The sequence below is a fragment of the Cyprinus carpio genome, chromosome B8, assembly GCF_018340385.1.
Source record: "Cyprinus carpio isolate SPL01 chromosome B8, ASM1834038v1, whole genome shotgun sequence".
Taxonomy (NCBI): domain Eukaryota; kingdom Metazoa; phylum Chordata; class Actinopteri; order Cypriniformes; family Cyprinidae; genus Cyprinus; species Cyprinus carpio.
The window spans coordinates 6,748,864-6,766,411 of NC_056604.1; the positions used below are offsets into that span (position 1 = coordinate 6,748,864).

At 35.7% G+C, this 17,548-nt stretch overlaps 1 protein-coding gene across 6 annotated transcripts in view; it reads left to right on the forward strand.

Moving 5' to 3' along the window:
- The window catches only part of LOC109107960 (tight junction protein ZO-2-like), a 78,887-nt gene that overhangs the window by 23,080 nt on the left and 38,259 nt on the right, over positions 1 to 17,548 (forward strand). Inside the window, exon 1 of one of the 6 annotated variants that reach the window (XM_042729408.1) lies at positions 7,395 to 7,503. The exons of 4 other annotated variants lie outside the window; for them this stretch is intronic. In XM_042729408.1, the coding sequence (XP_042585342.1) occupies positions 7,480 to 7,503 (24 nt within the window). In that variant the 5' untranslated portion in view covers positions 7,395 to 7,479. Of the gene's footprint in view, positions 1 to 7,394; positions 7,504 to 16,811; positions 17,008 to 17,548 lie in introns of those variants that run through there. One more of the 6 variants, XM_042729405.1, reaches the window with a different exon arrangement.

Here is a 17,548-nt window from a genome sequence, read left to right on the forward strand (position 1 = left end):
ACCAATAATAACAGGAATAAAATAACTTTATGCATAATGCAGGACATTTAATTATAAGCCGGCCTGAAATACACTAGGACTCTTATTTTAAAATGTCAATGCTTTACTATTGCCTTCTACAACATAGTACAATATAAACACTAAACATTGTCATAATTGATCAATAATTGGTATAATTTATCAACAGCAAATATGTAGCATTTATTGACTGATTAACACATTGTTACATTAAAACATGCAACACTCTTATTTATTTTATTAGGTTTGAACATTTTAGTTGCAAATGCGAGTTCAAAGCTCACATTATAGAGTCCTGATTACTGTTACCGTATTGTTTTTAGCATTGTACTGTTGTGTCTAATCAGGCTCGTCTAGGGGCCGCCTGCTCCCCCTGACCAAACACGTGGAGCAACATCCTCGAATCCGGCCTAATCCACTAGAAGGCTTTTAATTCTGGCTAGTTGCCTTTAATCTCCCGCGAGGCTGCTTGGCTTTGGTTTTTCCGCTTCAATCACACCTTTTAATTAGGATTCTCTGTTTGCGGATTCATATTCGGACATAATTTCCTCTGATAATAGACGTGCACGTCCTGAACGAGGACTAAGACAACACTGAAGGTAGTCTTGTTGTTTTGGTGCGGTATATTTTGAAAGACATCCTGATGTTTTGAGGCAGTGTTACGTCTGCACATAGACCAGTGCAAGCTGGTTTATTGCAAATGCTTTTTGCCAGGCACAAAGGCACTCGGTTTACATTCCTCCTGCACAGGCTGCGCTAGTGGTTCGAACGAAACAATGGTTCCACCTGTCGCTCACATTCTCTTCAAAGGATTAAACTAATTGAACTGCTAGTATGTGTTAATAATCTGTTTTGACAACTAAATTGCCACCTCACTTTAAAGTCTGAATGGAGTGTGTGGCAAACAGTGATTGTCTCAATTTTTTTCCTTGAAGGGCAAGAGCTGTAATTTACATCTGCATGAAGACAAACTGTAATTTTGTAATAATGTAATATAATATCTTTTTTTTTTTTTTTTTGGTTCATGCAACACTGGGGGTGGAGCGATTGTTTTTTTTTTTTTTTTTTTTTTTTTTTTTTTTTTGGGGGGGGGAAGGGAGGGGTGGTTGTAATGGTCTGTTTATTAAAAGGAATTCAATAATTAAAGAGTTTTAAATGATTAAGAATATTAACAATAAAGAAACAGAAAGAAGACCAGTAAAAGAACAAGTTGTTAAAATTATTTAGATATGCACACATTTATTCTTATTCATATGCCAGTTTTATCAAATTCAGTCATGAATAACATGAATTACATAAATGATTCAGCTGGTGGAAGTAGTTTATATCACAGGATACTAAAGTTGGTCATTTAACAGTTTTCAGATATTAAACTTGAACTTATTTCACACTCATCGAATGTTACAAACTGAATGTTACTGTTTGATAACAGTAAAGCCTGCCTACTTTGATTTGATCTCAGACATTTTGACATTGATGAATTCTGTTAGACCAATGACCAGCCTAAAAATCTAACTTTTTAAAACTTTTTGTCATCTTACTATCAAATAGAGCAGCATCAAGGATATCAAATATTGAAGTGGACAATGTGGCCATTTCTGATTATTGGGGATGATTTGTGACCCTCAGTGTTGTTCACACCAAGGATGAAATAACGATAACGATATAGTTTAAAAAATCTTTCTAAATGTATAAGAATAGCAGCGATCATACCAAAACTATAACATTAACAACACAGAGGAGAAATATTGTTGGAATCACTTTCAAAAATATTTGTTACCTGATGATGAGTGATTAAAAACATGGAAAACCAATCAAAATCCATCCTGCTTTTAAAGCACTCATGTATTTAAAGAGCAGGTCATATGGTATTTTAAAGTGTCCTAATATTGTGTTGGAGTGCCCTACAACAGGTTTAAATGCATCTAAGATCAGAAAACATTGTAATTTTCTCAGAATATACATTTAATATTAGAGTCATTTGCCAATGATTAGGAAATTATTCGTTTCAAGCAAGTTCGGAGCAAGCCCCTCCCTTCCTCAAGTCTACTCTGCTCTGATTGGTCAGCTGGCCAAACCTGTTGTGATTGGCACAGAGATGAGTCCTTGAGCCAGTTAGCCAGCGCTACCATTGACAAAGCACCTTTACATAAAACAATAATATAATCAATCCGTTCTTATAATGACATAAAATACAAAAACACTTATGCAAGCGAATCGTGCCCACAGCTAAAGTTTAGCTGCTAAACTGTGAACACTAGGTGGATACGTTAGCCGAGTGTTAACGTGACTAACTGATTAAACAATACAGTTTGTAAACCAAAATATGTCTACTGTAATGTTTGAAGAACGACAGACAAAAGACGCTCACAGGAGCACCAGCCGAAATCACTCATCTCTCCCGCATTAACCCTGTAACTGCCAGTGCAGCACAATAAACAGCAGTTTCACAATTATTATAAAGTCTGTGTGCTACACTACATTCTTTATTATTAAAGAAAGTAATTAGTACGACGTCAGTCTACAATAATCGACATATTCTTAGGTTCACTGCGAATTTTTAGAACTACTTCAGTAAGACAGTAATATTGTGCTTTACCTGGAAACACATTATATGTACTTTGAAAAGATAGAAAGCATATATAAAAAAATTAACATAGTAATAGTTATTTAACTGGGGCTACAACTACACAGAAATAATTTGCAACTTTAAAATACTGATCAGACAACACAACGACAAACAATTCACATATCTCAATACAGTTGTCATTGAAGACCTAGAAGCTAAACGGTGATTACACAACAAACCAAACAATTATTAAGCATGCTACATAAAACGTAAAAGCAACAATTATTAATAACACTTACAGGTTGTGATACGGAGGAGGAAGCTGATGCAAATACACTTGGAACTGAACCTTCCTTCAATATCAGCCGGCTCGCGAATCCAAGTTTGATTGCATTTAAGTTGGTAAAGCAATCGTCTTCAAAATGGCGTGAACAAAGCACAAGGCTCGGACTATACTTCTGTGGTACAGTTGTATATATGAATTGTAGCCACTTAGTCTTCAAATGCTCATCCTTGGGCAGATGAAAAAAGTTTGCTTTTGAGTCGCACTTCAGAACACAGCGTCTCGTCGCCATGATGTTTTCTAGTTTTCACTGGCGTCTTGGAGCGCAAAAAGTGGGCGTATCGTATTCAAATAACTTGACAAGTTGACGTCATCTAGTCAGAGAAAAAGCTTCGGTCTTCTAACGATTCATAAAAATGACTCAGAGTCGACTCTTACTTTTGAAAGACAATAACTTTATATACGGTGCACTGTCATATTTCAAACTTTGCAGGATGTTTTTGTTCACTTAGATCTATGTTACACACTACATGAAAGGTAAATTTCAAGATTCCATGATAGGTGCTCTTTAAATCAACAGATGGCAAAACTGCTGTGCACGTTTATAATAAACAGAATGTTATCATGCATTGGTGTAAACATTAATATAGTTATCGCTCTTGGTGCATGTGAACGGATCTTAAGAGCTGAGGCAATTTTTAAACATTTTAGCCTGAAATAGTCATGTTTTTCTTTGTAGTTTGTGCCAGGATAATGCTTCTAAATTACATGGAACAGTTTGAGCCTCTGCACTGGATATTTTGGGCCTTTGCCCCTCTCACCAGGGTGTGCATCCTGTGTACATGCGCATTTATCAGTAGTTGGGTTCATGCAAGCTGTGTGATCGTTTGATCTCAGTTGGACACACAGAGTGATGTCAAGATCAGTTCTCATGTACTGCGGTTTCCTGTCTTCTCATCAAAATTTAGTTTAAAAGAAAAAAAGGTCCACTTGTTTTCTTTTAGAGTGACTTCTTATACAAAGTCTTATGATTTTTCCAGAAGTTGTTATTTCCTTCCTGGCCGCAAGGAATTAGATTGGGCTTATCTAGGAATGGCCAGGATGAGGACAGTTTACAGCTTGCTTCCTCTGCTGCATTGCTTTTCCTTTTTGAACTGTACCACACCCTAAAGTTTGCCGACCCTGTGCACAGAGAAAACTCATTAGATCCATATGGCTCTCCAGACGTTGCCCTAATCACCCGTTGATGACAGTGAAGTGCATCTCTGTCCTCCTCTATCATGTTTGACATGAGTCATGTGTTGTGGATGCATTGAACGTTTTGTAATTCCAGGTCATACTGCCTCTAATTTAAGTTTCATAACCTTGTGATGGAAAGTTTTTTTTCCCCTCCCATTAAGGGTTTCATCAGTTTGGGGTGTTGTTTTAATTTATGGTTTAATTGAATATACCTTGGTGTCAATTTGAAGCAGATGTGCATCAGTTCGTTTTCAGGTTTCTGCAATTACTTGGTCATAAAAAGATGCTTCTTTTAGCTGGAGGGCAGATTTGTTGTTTAGAAGGCCTATTTTGATTTCCCTTGAGAATATGGTTCATTAGTGAAAGCTAGGTGAGATTACTTAACAGGGACAATGGCACGTAATTGTTTTTGTAAAAACAATCATAAAGGACAATAATTTATCTATTCTTTTTAGCCTTTCAGTTGCGTTTTATGACAATTTATTATTTTCATTTGTAAGTAAAATACTGGCTTAAAGTCACCACGACATTTTCTGAATGGATATAATGGATCTTATTGTGAATCATCCATTTAATTTCATCCATTTGTTACATTTCATTTTAAAAAAAAATAATTTTACTTTATACTGTTTAATCGAAATGTCATAACTCAGTTTTCACAATTTGAAATGTCCTTTTTGATCTTCATTTTAGTTAAATCTTTAGTAATTTGGTGTTTGTCTTTTTTATGTCCTTTTTAACATATGTCTGTATAGTTTTTATTAATTTTTATTTAAGTTTTAGGTATTTTAATACCATGTTCATTTTAATTTAGTCAGATGTTGCTCTGGTAAGAAGACAATTTTTTTTTATTTATTATTATTTCAGCTAACAAATGTTTTTCAAGTGACGAAAATGTTTTTTTTTTTTAAATGGTTATGTATGGTTATTTTTGTTTATTATTAATTTTTAGTCAACTATAATAACCTTGATGGCAAAAATGACCTCTTTTTGGTTATGTATGCTGGACTTCTCCAGTTATTTAGTCTGTTACTTCTGTGTCATTGTGACTTAAAGTAGAATTACTAAAACCAAAATGTATAAAAACAAACTAGAGTTGTGTCTATGACTAAAATTACAGTGAAGTCCACTGAAGAAATGAACTAAAGTTTAAAGAAAATGTAAAAAAATAAAAATAAAATAATATAAAAAAAATCAAAAGTGTGTATATATATATATATATATATTAAATAAAATATTTTTCAACCTCAATTAAACCTACAACATCCTTTGTATTTATCTGTGAAAAAAAACACTAATGGTTTGTGAATTACAAACATTTGCAAAAATCCAATCAATGAGCAATTAGAGTGTGTCAGAGATGTGACCTCAGACAGACAGCAGAAGAGGGGAGGACAGGAGCGGGCCGGTGGAGAACGTGGGATGGTGGATGAATAAAAGAGTTGTTTACACTAGTGCAGCGAGACACTGGCAGTGAAAGCAGAGCATTGTTCCTCCATAAACGCTCTCCGAAACAATGAAGCTCTCATGCTGGAGAGACCCTCAGAGGAACAGGGGAAGTTTGAGGACTGGAGATCTGTTAAGTCTGCTTATACAATATGTGATGGAACTAATATCAAGATGATCCAAGATCTAAATTTCCACTTGTGTGGGAAGAAACCTTGAGGTGATCCTGTTCCTGGTGCTCTTGTGTGCATAGGGTGTTACTTCAAACATTAGCTGTATTTTGTCATTTAATGCAGCTGGACCAAGAGTGCTATGTTATTGTCATTGCTTTTTGGACTACTAGAAATAAAGAATCTTGTTTTATATATATTTATTTATTTGTTTACTACATTTTGTTTGATTCATTACTGATAATGTTGAAAGTTTACATTTCTCAATGCTATTTTTGATATCATTTCAGAAAATAATATGCCTTTGAACACTGTTATACATCTTGCACTCACTATAAATATGAATTAATGTAATTAATTACTTTATCAATTATTAATATATATTATTATATTGATTATCAAATGTGACCCTGGACCACAAAACCAGTCATATAGCACGGGTATATTTGTAGCAGTAGTCAACAATACATTGTTTGGGTCAAAATGATCATTTTTTCTTTTATGCCAAAAATCATTATTAAATGTGATTTTTCTCAATATTTTGATATTTTTGCACCCTCAGATTCCAGATTTTCAAATAGCTGTATCTCAGCCAAATATTGTTATATCCTAATAATTTATTTATTCAGCTTTCAAATGATGTACAAATCTCCATTAAAAAAAAAAAAAAAGACCCTTATGGTTGGTTTTGTGGTCCAGGGTTTTCCACAATATGTCCTTTTAAAAGGTTGCACCCAAAATAAATCAGGCCAAAATGCCTTTCAATTCTTTTTACATTATTGCACTTTGGACATATTTACCATGGTTTCTTAGTTAGAATATATTTTATATCATTATTATATTTTAATTCATTAATGAAATTATTTTTATTGTACTTTATTATTATTTTTAATTTAATTTAATATATTAATATTTAATTTGTTACTAATATATATATTTTATATTTGATTTGAATCTATTACTTTGTCTTGTATTATTTTGAAACTATAATTATATATTTTTATTGTAGTGTTGAAGTGCTGGTTCTTTGCGACATCGCTGTTGTCCCTAAACTCACATTATCTGAACATGAAATTGCTTTGGTGCTCATAGATTCCTACACCCTAAGCTCAGACACCGCTCTTTCTCAAAAAAAGCATTGAGTCATCAGCACATTAGCTGGGAGAAAACAACCTCTTCTTTTACCAGAATAAGACCACAAGGTTTGAAATGTCAATAAGAATCCATTGTCCCTAAAAATGACATGAATGTTCCCTACTCCACCCACTGGTGACATTCGACATGCTTGGGTTTTGAGGTTTCTTTTTATTTAGTGACTGCTCTCGATTTCCCAGCGGAGCTCTACTCAATCATTCGGAAACATCTTGGTATCCCTCATGGAAAACCGAGGGAGGGAGTGTTGGTTTCGTAAGCAGCAGGTTTGTGTCGGCTGACTGCTGCAAGCAAGACAGTATCCTGTGTTCATCATATTACCTTTCAGCTCGTCATCAGAAAGCATTGACCTGATTGGCTGAAACCTGCAGTGTGGGCAGAGTCCCGTGCCCTTATATGTCCCTCAGGGCAGATCTGGGTTTTTTTTTTGTGTGGGTTTTTTTTTTTTTGTTATGCAAAGCATTGTGGGAAGTATACAGGTGTAATCTGCTACCTTCTTATCTTTCATCATCTGTTTGTTTTGTTTTAATGCGTTGACTGGGCAGAGCAAAGGAATGTGGATAGTTGAGGATCTCGGCTCGACTTGAGAAGCACTGCACAGAATGGCTGTTAGGTTTCTGCATCAGGTAACTGGTAATGGCTGTAGGTGTGCACCTGATACCTGAAGGAAAAGCATACAGTACACCGGCTGATGGAGCACAGGCTCGTTTTGAGCTGTCTGAACGCTGTTGTGAGATGGTGCTTTTTCATAGCTGGACTTTTGACCTGTAGGAAGCTCGGCCTGAGCTGTATAATGTGCAGGCGTTCATGGCTGATACTGGTGTGGGACATTAATTACTGAAAATACTGAATCACATGAAGCAAAATAAGAACTTGAGTTAAAACCTGAATCTACTAGAATCTACTGCATCTGCAAAAACTTTACTAGTCTGATTAGGAATTTATTTTTTTGAGTTTTTACGATAAATAGATAGATGGATTATAGATTATTGTAATTCTATCTATCTGTCTGTCTGTCTGTCTGTCTGTCTGTCTGTCTATCTGTCTATCTATCTGTCTATCTATCTGTCGCTCTGTATCGTTCTCTCTATCTTTCTGTCATTCTATCATTCTATCAGTCATTCTGTGTCTGTCTTTTATTCTATCCTTTAGAAAACGTTGTATCTTTTGTTCTTTACCCCTTTAACAATTATATTAAATATTTAAAAAATAAAGTTTCAGATATTGGTAATAAATAACAGATGGCATTATTTATTTAGAACGGCATTTATCTTTGATAACACATTGATGTTTGGGCTTATTTTATGGTTTTTGATTGATTGTTTGGTTTTTTTATTTTTTATTAATTTTTTTTTTTTTTTACTTGCACTACCTTCAGCTGATTGAATAACAAGATTGCATGCATCACAGAGAACCATAAACAGCAAATGTTTGGACAAACAAATTCTGTTGTTTGCATTTTCTTTTTTTTCTTTTTCTTTTTTGGTGTTATTTTGAACTAGAGCTTTTCTTCTGGCATTAGCAAACGTGTTGGCACATTGGAATGTTCAGAAAACTCTGGAAGTACCATGATAAAATTCCGGTGGATTGTTTTAGTAACACACTGCCATTAAAAACGAGTGTCACATGGTATTCTGACTCACTTATACACAATTATAACAGCACATGATACAATCTGTTTACTTTAATGACTGTGCTTCAGAAATTTAGCTGTAGCCAAACAGGATGCACATGAAAATATCTGAAGATTTCTGTAGTTTAGGCCTTTGCCTAATGACTAAGAAAAGTCTGACACATACATGTTTGTGGAATGTAGGGTCAGGTCGAATGTGAAGTGGGTAAAATTAGTCTGTGCTGTGCACATGCCTGGGAGTTTGTCTCGTTGAATAGATGTTTGGGTGTGTGTTAATAGTGGCTTTCTAATGACCTCTGTTTTCAGGATGAGCAAGCTTTGCATATTCTCTTTGCTCTTTATCTGCACGTCATAGTTAGACAACTATTGTTTTACTATCATTGTGTACAGTGCAAGCGTGACCTCTTTCTCAGTGCTATTTTACTAAAGGCTCCACAAAGTATGCATCAGTGTAAAACCCATCATAATAAGATCATGTGAGCATCAGTTTACATGAACCCTCCAATCCCATGCCGAGACCATGAGAAACATGCCTCTATTCTGGATTAGATGCCTCCTCATTCCAGGGATGTAAAATCACTGTGGCAGAATAACCGGCGCCGCTCTCCGCACTTGTCCAGGCATTTTCTTTTGAAAGTTTTAGTGAGTAGCGTCAGATTGCACAGCATGAATGCTCTATATAAGGCGGCGAGGTTGGAAACCCTCAAGGAGACGACACTGTGACCTTCAGATCTCCTTACAGTATGTTCTTTAGTGTCAGAATTGCTGTGATGTTTGTGGGTTTTGGATATTTGGCATGCAGGGTCGCTGTGATTGTGTCACCACCAGCCTTCGCTGTAACCCTGACCTACCCTAAAAATACCAGAACTCCTTGAGCTTCATGCCTCCTGTCTATCTCTGTTTCTATGAAATGCTGATGACTCTTGTTTAAGAATGCTTTTATATACTTGATCACAAGAAGTCAAAGTTAGGGTTGCATGCAAAGGGTGTGATTCCTGTAAGCTGAACAGCAGAAAAAGCAGTGCCGATCTTATGTTTTTAGTAAAATTTTACTACAACCCAGGACAATTTTTTTTTTATTTATATATATATATATATATATATATATATATATATATATATATATATATATATATATATATATATATATATATATATATATAATTTTTTTTTTCATTTAAATTTTACTTTTAGTAATTTTATGTTTTTAATTTTTCATATTAATTATTTTATTTAATTATTAGCAATTTTAATAAATATAATATTTCAACTTAAATTGATTTTATTTTCATTAGTTGTCTAACATTTTAAATTTAATAAAAAAAAAGTGTAAAGAACTCCATGAAATGAAAATGAGATTAAAAAAAATCTCTTTGAAAAAATAACTTTTGAAAAAGTTTTGAATGAATTTTGTAAAAAAAATTACATTTTTAATATTTTATTTTCAGTTAATATTCATTCATAATATTCTTTTTGTGTGTGTGTGATATTAGTTTTAGTTTGTGAATAACCCTCATCTGACTGTTTGCATGTGTTATCTGTTAACTTGAATAATTGCTTGACTGGAAATACTCAAAAGATGCATACAAAACTATTGGTTCAATTTAGTGGTATTCATGTTATTTATTTATTTTTTGAGTACCCTTGCATCCTTTAACTGTGGCTCTAAAATAACGCAGGCTCTATCAGTTTTTGAAATATTGTGTAAATAAATCGGCAGCTGCATACTGTAGAACTAACAGTGCAGTTGTGAATGTCATTGATCAATATAATATTGACTCGAAACAAAAACTCCAAACAGAGATTGACACACACTCTTATGATGTGCAGAAAACAGAACACACCGACCTCAAAATGACCCTCAGACTAATTATTGGCTGCACAAGTACATCTGTACCCACAAATGTACTACATGAGACACCTCAAACTTTCACTTTCAGCCCTTCACATTCATACCAGCACGCTGCAGGACACAGCACAAGAGAGGATAGCAAGCACAGATAACAAACACTCGCGATAGGCGTTCGGCCCAGTTTCCAGTCTTCACTGTAACAATTCTGCTCAGAGGCTTTAACCTGGACTCAGATGAGATGCATGAGGACACGACTGATAAACGGCCAGGAAAAGCTCCCCCTGCATGGGCTGATTTACATTTTACCCACTTTACATGCCTTTTTTTTTTTCAATGACCGCCATTTAACATGCCTCCGGCTGCATAGTAGGCAATTATCAGGGGTAGTGGAGTTGCTATTCTGAGATGCTAAGTCTCTCTCTTTCTCTATACTGTATGTGTGTGTATTACGTTTCAACATCCAATGCCAGAAACCTGTTCATGGTATCGTTTACATCACATAGCAGGAGTGTGCGTGGCTAAGTGAGGTGTCATCCCTTTGGTAATGACACGGAAGCTGGGATGGCTTCGGTAGCTGTTGTATTATTAGCGGAAGGAGTGGTGCTTGAAGAATTCTCCTCATCTCTCGTAGCCGTTTGAACGTGTTTTTATGTCCAACACCCCTCAACCAGCCACTTGAAGAAATTCAATGTGACATACAGACGAGCCTGGGCCATCCACACATCCAAATAAAGATTTATCCCACAACACGTACTGTATTAAATGTGCCTGCCGTCTCCTGCCCCACTACAGAACACCGGATCCTTGTCTGAGATGGACGCTGAACCTCTTTACGAGCGTTTATTAGACGTAGACGACACTGTTAAAGCCTCATAACAGGATGGGAAATAGTTGGGCAGCTGCTCGGTGAAACGGCATCATTTGTTTCTCTTTGAAGATGAAGCGGCGTTTCAAATGAGTCGGAACAGAACAGGGTCATCTGATTTAGGACGCAGGAAGAGGATGTGGACTTGGGTAATGCGCTTGTGTATCTATGCTTTGATCTTGATTTATTGTCTAATAGAAGTGTCACTGGGAATCGGGACTTTGAGAAGTGTCTCTTAAGAACATGCCAAAGCATCCGGACAGTTTTTCTATCAATTTTTTAAGCTTTACTTTGATGACGTTGAAGTAAAAATGCTGACACTTTTCCATACTTTCTGACTGCATGATTTTTTAATTTGTGGTTAACAGAACTATGTTTAATATTTGAGAGTGGTTAGAGACAAGTTTTAATAAGACATGAACATGGCGTAGATTTGATGCGTTAGTTTCTCAGAACAGTGCTTATTCACTTCATGTCAACTGATCCAACTCTTATTTAAGTTTTATGTGCAGTTTTTTTTTTTATTTATGTATTCTCATCTTTTTTTTTGTAGCAGTATATAAATACACTGCTATTCAAAAGTTTGTGGGTTGGTATGATTTTTAAAAAATGTTTTAATGTCTTACGTTCACCAAGGCTGCATTTATTTGATCAAAAATACAGTGAAATTGTGAAATATTACAACACTTTAAATTAACTGTTTTCTATCTAAATATATTTTAAAATGTAATTTATTCCTGTGATGCAAAGCTGAATTTTCAGCATCATTACTCCAGTCTTCAGTGTCACGTGATCCTTCAGAAATCATTCTAATAAAATGATTTGCTGCTCAAGAAACATCATTATCATCCTTATTATCATTATTATCGATCCTGAAAACAGTTAGTCTGCTTAATATTTTTGTTAAAGCTGTAATGCATTTTGTCTGTATTTTTTTTATTAATAGAAAGTTCAGATGAAAACATTTATTTGATATAGATTTGATATCTTTTGTAATGTTATCAGTATATTTACTGTCATTTTTGATCAGTTTAATGCATTCTATGCTGAATCAAAGTAATTTCTTTTAAAAAAAAAAGGGAACTAATCTCAAACTTTTGAATGGCAGTGTATGATTTTAAGCTAGCTGGTTTTTGCTATAGATGAATGCTGTTAGATTTATCACAATGTGCCATAACTGTTTTAAGCATTAATTGTAAAATTAATTTGTTATGGTCTAAAATAGGAAGTGTCTTTTATTTAAGGAAACTCATGCAGAAAGGGGGAAATGTTTTATTACAGGAGGAACCATATGGAAAGTGACAATGAATTGCAAGGAGACTCTTAATCATGTGCTAATAGTCCGCTCACAGCTCGAGCAGAAGTGCTCTGAATTCATAGAGGAACGTCATGGTGTATGCAGAGAGGACTGTGTGTGGTGTTGAAAATGTATTTGTTAAATTGGATGGTAGAGATGTGAAGGATATTTACAGACAATTACATCATGATTTATCTTCATTTAAAGCTTTTTTTAACCACACATGAAACGTCCTTCTTTCTGACAGATGTCACTGAAATTGGTGTCTTCACAAATCACACTTGTCTGTGTCATAGACTCTATATACAGCCTCTGCCTGTTATTTGGCATGCTAACATTGGATTGGCTGAAATATCTTTGGAGGCAGGGCTTTGGAGAGAAGCTGTCTTGTGATGGGAAGTTTGCCAAACAGCTGAATTGATTGATTTGAATGGCTGACCACAGCAACTTTAATGTCATTTAAAAATCTATGAAACTTTATCAGAAATATATAGCAATTAATTTACAGTTTTTAATTTTATTAAAATTTTTATATTTAATTTTTTTTAATACCACATTAAATTGATTTGAACATAGTGTTGTTGTGACATGAATTTTGATTGTAATTGTGCAGGGTTTTTGCAAACTTTTATAAAAAATATAACATTCTTAAAGGGGTGCTATTATGCTTTTTCACTTTTTCAACTTTAGTTTGTCTGTAATGTTGCTGTTTGAGCATAAAAAAGATCTGCAAAGTTGCAAAGCTCAAAGTCCAATTCAAAAGGAGATATTTTATTTAACAGAAATCACTTTTCAAAAATTACGACGAATGGCTCGTTTGGACTATAATGCATATTTTCCGTGATTTGTGATATCACAAAGATCGACGAATGAGACCTGGTTGAGCTGCACTAGAGAAGGCAACGAGTGTTATTACTGTGTTGGAGACACGCTAGTGTTCCCAAGACAGACGAGCTTAGAGTGGTTACAATCATCCAGGTTTAAATCGTGCTCAAATTGATTTGATTTTGACGCAATATTTACACTGAAGCTCACAGCAGGCAGCTATGGTAAGAGGCAGGACATTTCCCGACCAGGCGCCGAGTGCTGCCAATCACAGCACACACTGGCCCAGCTAACCAATCACAGTGCATTTCGTATTTCAGAAGACGGGCCTTCATTTGATACAGGAACTATTTGAGCCCTTCATGCCAGACTGGGGAGAGAAGTGTTGTAATAATGTAAAATATGTGAAAAATACTGTGTTTTTCAAACAAGCTAGTAAGAGAGCCTGTTCTAGTACACCCCCAAAACAAAATCAAGACCTTGTAAAAGAGCATAATAGGACCCCTTTAAAGTATTAAAGGATTACATTTTGATTTCTGTAGAACACTTTTCAGCCTCACTCCCCAGAGATGCTTGTTCAACAGTCTAGATGACAAAGATGTTCTTTCTCCATCCATTGTTGGAGTTGTTTTCTGAGACAGTTAGTGCTTTATTTTGGAGGACTGGCTGTCCAGTGGAGCAAACAAAGAGCATCAGTCTGGGGATGTCTGTCCCTGTGCTGCTTTCTGTGTAAGTGTTTACTCGCTCTATTTTTACACCCCAGTGTTCTGAGGAAAGAGTGACTGTGCTCCAGTAAGTTTTTTTCTGTTGGGGATTCATTGTTTTCTCATAGGAATGATGTCAAGACCTCTTTGCTTTTTTGTTACTTGTTAAATTACTGCCTATTTTAGTGTCAGTACTGAGTAACACAAATCGACCACTTGTATCATGTTTGCCATGGAACAGCTTTTAAATACACATTGTTGCTATTATTGTACGACATTATGACATTCCTGTAGTGATATCAGTGTCATGGGTTTAAAGGAAATTAACTTAAAATGTTCAATGTTTGTTCCATTGTGCAAATTTAAATGTAATTATATTGTGTAATATATTATATTAGAAAACAACTATTCTGATAATTGATTAATCTATTGATTATTCTATTAATTAATCAGATATTTGACATCTGGCCATAAAAATGATGTCCCAAGTTACAAATGTATAAAGGGTACAATATAGTGATTGATTTAAAAAAAAAAAAAAAACCTTACTGTGAAAAATTACTTTTTTATTAAATAATCAATAAATCAAAACTTTGGAATCAGTCATTTTTTTTTTTTTTTTTTAAAGAAATTAATATCTTCATTCGGAAAGGATGCATTAAACTTTTTAAAAGTGACAGTAAAGACATTCATAATGTAACAAAAGATTTTTATTTTAAATATGTTCTTTTAAATTTTCTGTTCATCAATCAAAAAAATGTTAAAAAAGCCTCACAACTGATTTCAGCATTGATAAGACATTTGTTGAGCAGCAAATCCGAATTTTTTCAGCTTTACTATGCTTTTTAAACTGTAGTAATATTTCACAATATTACTGTTTTCATTGTATTTTTAATTAAATAAATGCATCTTTGGTGAGCATAAAAGACTAATTAAAAATATAAAAAAATCTTACCAACACTGAACCTTTGAATGGTAAGATAGATGGATGGATTTATTTTTTGGTAACTTTTTTCAGGTAATGTGAAAATTCATAATCATCAGTAATTATATCTGTTTGATTTTAAAATGCCTAGGCCTGTATAATTAAATTGTACAGTAATTGAAATGAAGATCTTACGAGTCAGGTCAAGCATATTAGAGCTGCTGGGTGCATCAGCGGGTCGTCATCATCTTATAATCATCTTATAGGTACTTGTTAAGGACTAGGGGTCTTGCTAATATGGACAGTGATGGCAGGAGATTGTTAGTGGGTGTAAAACCCTCTAATCTTCTTTTCACTGCTAACAGAGGCAGTGTTGTGAGTGCCTGGTTCATGACCCATGATCTCTTATTGTCTTGCGTGGAATACTTTGTTTTTTGTATGCATACACTAGCATATGCATATAGCTGAATGCGCAGCCTTTCAAAGTATACCTCATTTGAGGTGTACACGAGCGCAGGTGGTCAACACATGCACTCTAGATACTTTCATCTTTGTCCGGCGTCTGCTCTATTTTGCTCCAGAAGATAAAAATATCTTTGTACTCTTTTTAACTAAAGTTGCTGCTATCATATAAACCCTTCACACAAGTGCTTGTCAATTGCAGACGTCTGTTTATTGTTGCAGTCTCCACTATTTTGTAGTAGTTGCTGTTCTGTCTTTTTAGTTTTGTTTTCTACTGTGAAACAGCGGCCCGGCCCAGTGCTGCCACCTTGTGGAACAACTGATTAGTGCAAAACCAAGTCAATGTGCATGTACATCCTTCACATACTATTCTGGTGGTGTAATTTGTGTCACACACTGTACGTGGACCCTTGCGTATGCGTAAAATACAAAGTATACATTGGCCTTTAGTCTTTGCTGTTTTCAGGTGATGCATGAACAAAACTTATCTAAACTTGTCTTGTAATAGTTTTGTAATGTGTATTAGTTGCTACATTAAGCAATTTTAACCTATTTGAAGAGGAAGATTATTTAGCTAAAATATATATGCACTATATTACATTATATTTTTACTTAAAAGTTGTCATGTTTGAAATAAAAAAATGTTGAAACAAGTTTTTGTTACTGCCACTCTGTTTATTATATCATTTAAAAAGTTTATATAAAAGCTGCCTTAAATATTTATTTACACCTCAGTTTTTGTTTGAGTGTTGATTATTAAAGAAATGTAATAAAATAACTGAGTATTAAATCAGTTATTTTCAGTTTCAGTAAATTAAGACTTTGTTTTAGTAAAAAAATGCATCACTGATAAATGCATACCACTAAAAGACTTACATATGCTACAAATACATATGGAAGTGGAAGCCACCCTCCTAAAGCTTTTTTAAAAACGTTGTGAAGTTTCCTCAGCAGTGCGCTATGTTGAAATATTAAAGTGAACACCGTTGTCCTGCGGATCGCTGCAGTCTCTTGGGATTTCTTGGGAGTGTGTGTGTATGTGTGCATGGGCTAATATTGTATGCACTCCGTCAGTACACACATAAAAATGTAGGTATTGATCTGTGCGTGTGTGTGTTAATGTAGGCCAGTTGTGTATTAGGACTCCATCAGAAGAGGAGCCGGCAGAATCACAGCGAGAGAACGAAAGAGAGAGAGAGAGAGAGCGCAGACATGAAAACGGTGCTGTGCCGAAAGTGGGCAAGCGCTGTGCAGTCGTTCAGGACTCGCCGTGGCTCCGTGAGTCTTATTTATAGTCCCTCTCTCTCTCTTTCTCCCTCGCCCTTTCTCTCCGGGTGCCTAATCTTCTCCGCCTCAGAGCTTAATTAGATTGGAGGTCGGGTGGCCATGGGGAGAGATGAGTGTGAACTGGCTCCCCTTTGGTTGCTGCGTGCGCCTGCAGAGAGCCCAGAGATGGAGGCGGCGCGGAGGGGCACGAATCGAGGTGCGGGGGGAGACCGAGGAGCTAAGGAACAGCTTCATCATCCTCTTCTCACCCAGGCATGCGTCATGCCTGCTCAGACTGCTGGTGGGGACGGAAAAAAGGCGCTCGCGGTGGCTTGATCCTCCGGGGATAAACCCTTCTATCAGCTGCCACTTTAGAGAGAAGATTGTTGTGTTTCTACCCCCCTTTCCTAGATCCCGCAGTAGGCTCGATTTGTATGGAGTTGGTTTGTATGGCGTTAGTGGGCGTGTTTTGTGATTGTGTGCAAAGTTTCGTGACGTGTCGTGTTGTACTGTATATCAGCGAAGCGTTTGTGAATCGTTTGTGCTTGGGGAAAGTTGTGGTTTTGTGTTGTGTCAGTCTGATGTTGCTTGTTGAAATTAAACTTTGCGAACTAATGATAACGAGTGGTTCGTAAACCGCAGATTGAAGGTTTGAATGAAGCATCCTAGTTGGCATGCATGAGCCAGTAATGCAGGTGCGAGCTGTGCGTGTGGACTTCACTGGCTCCTGTCGCATAGCGTAGCTTTTGCTGGCAGCGGCTGCGGCTGCGCTGTCTCTGTTGATCCATCTGCCGTGCTGTTTAAACTCTTTCTCTGTCTGGATTTTCTGCTTCGGTCATTAC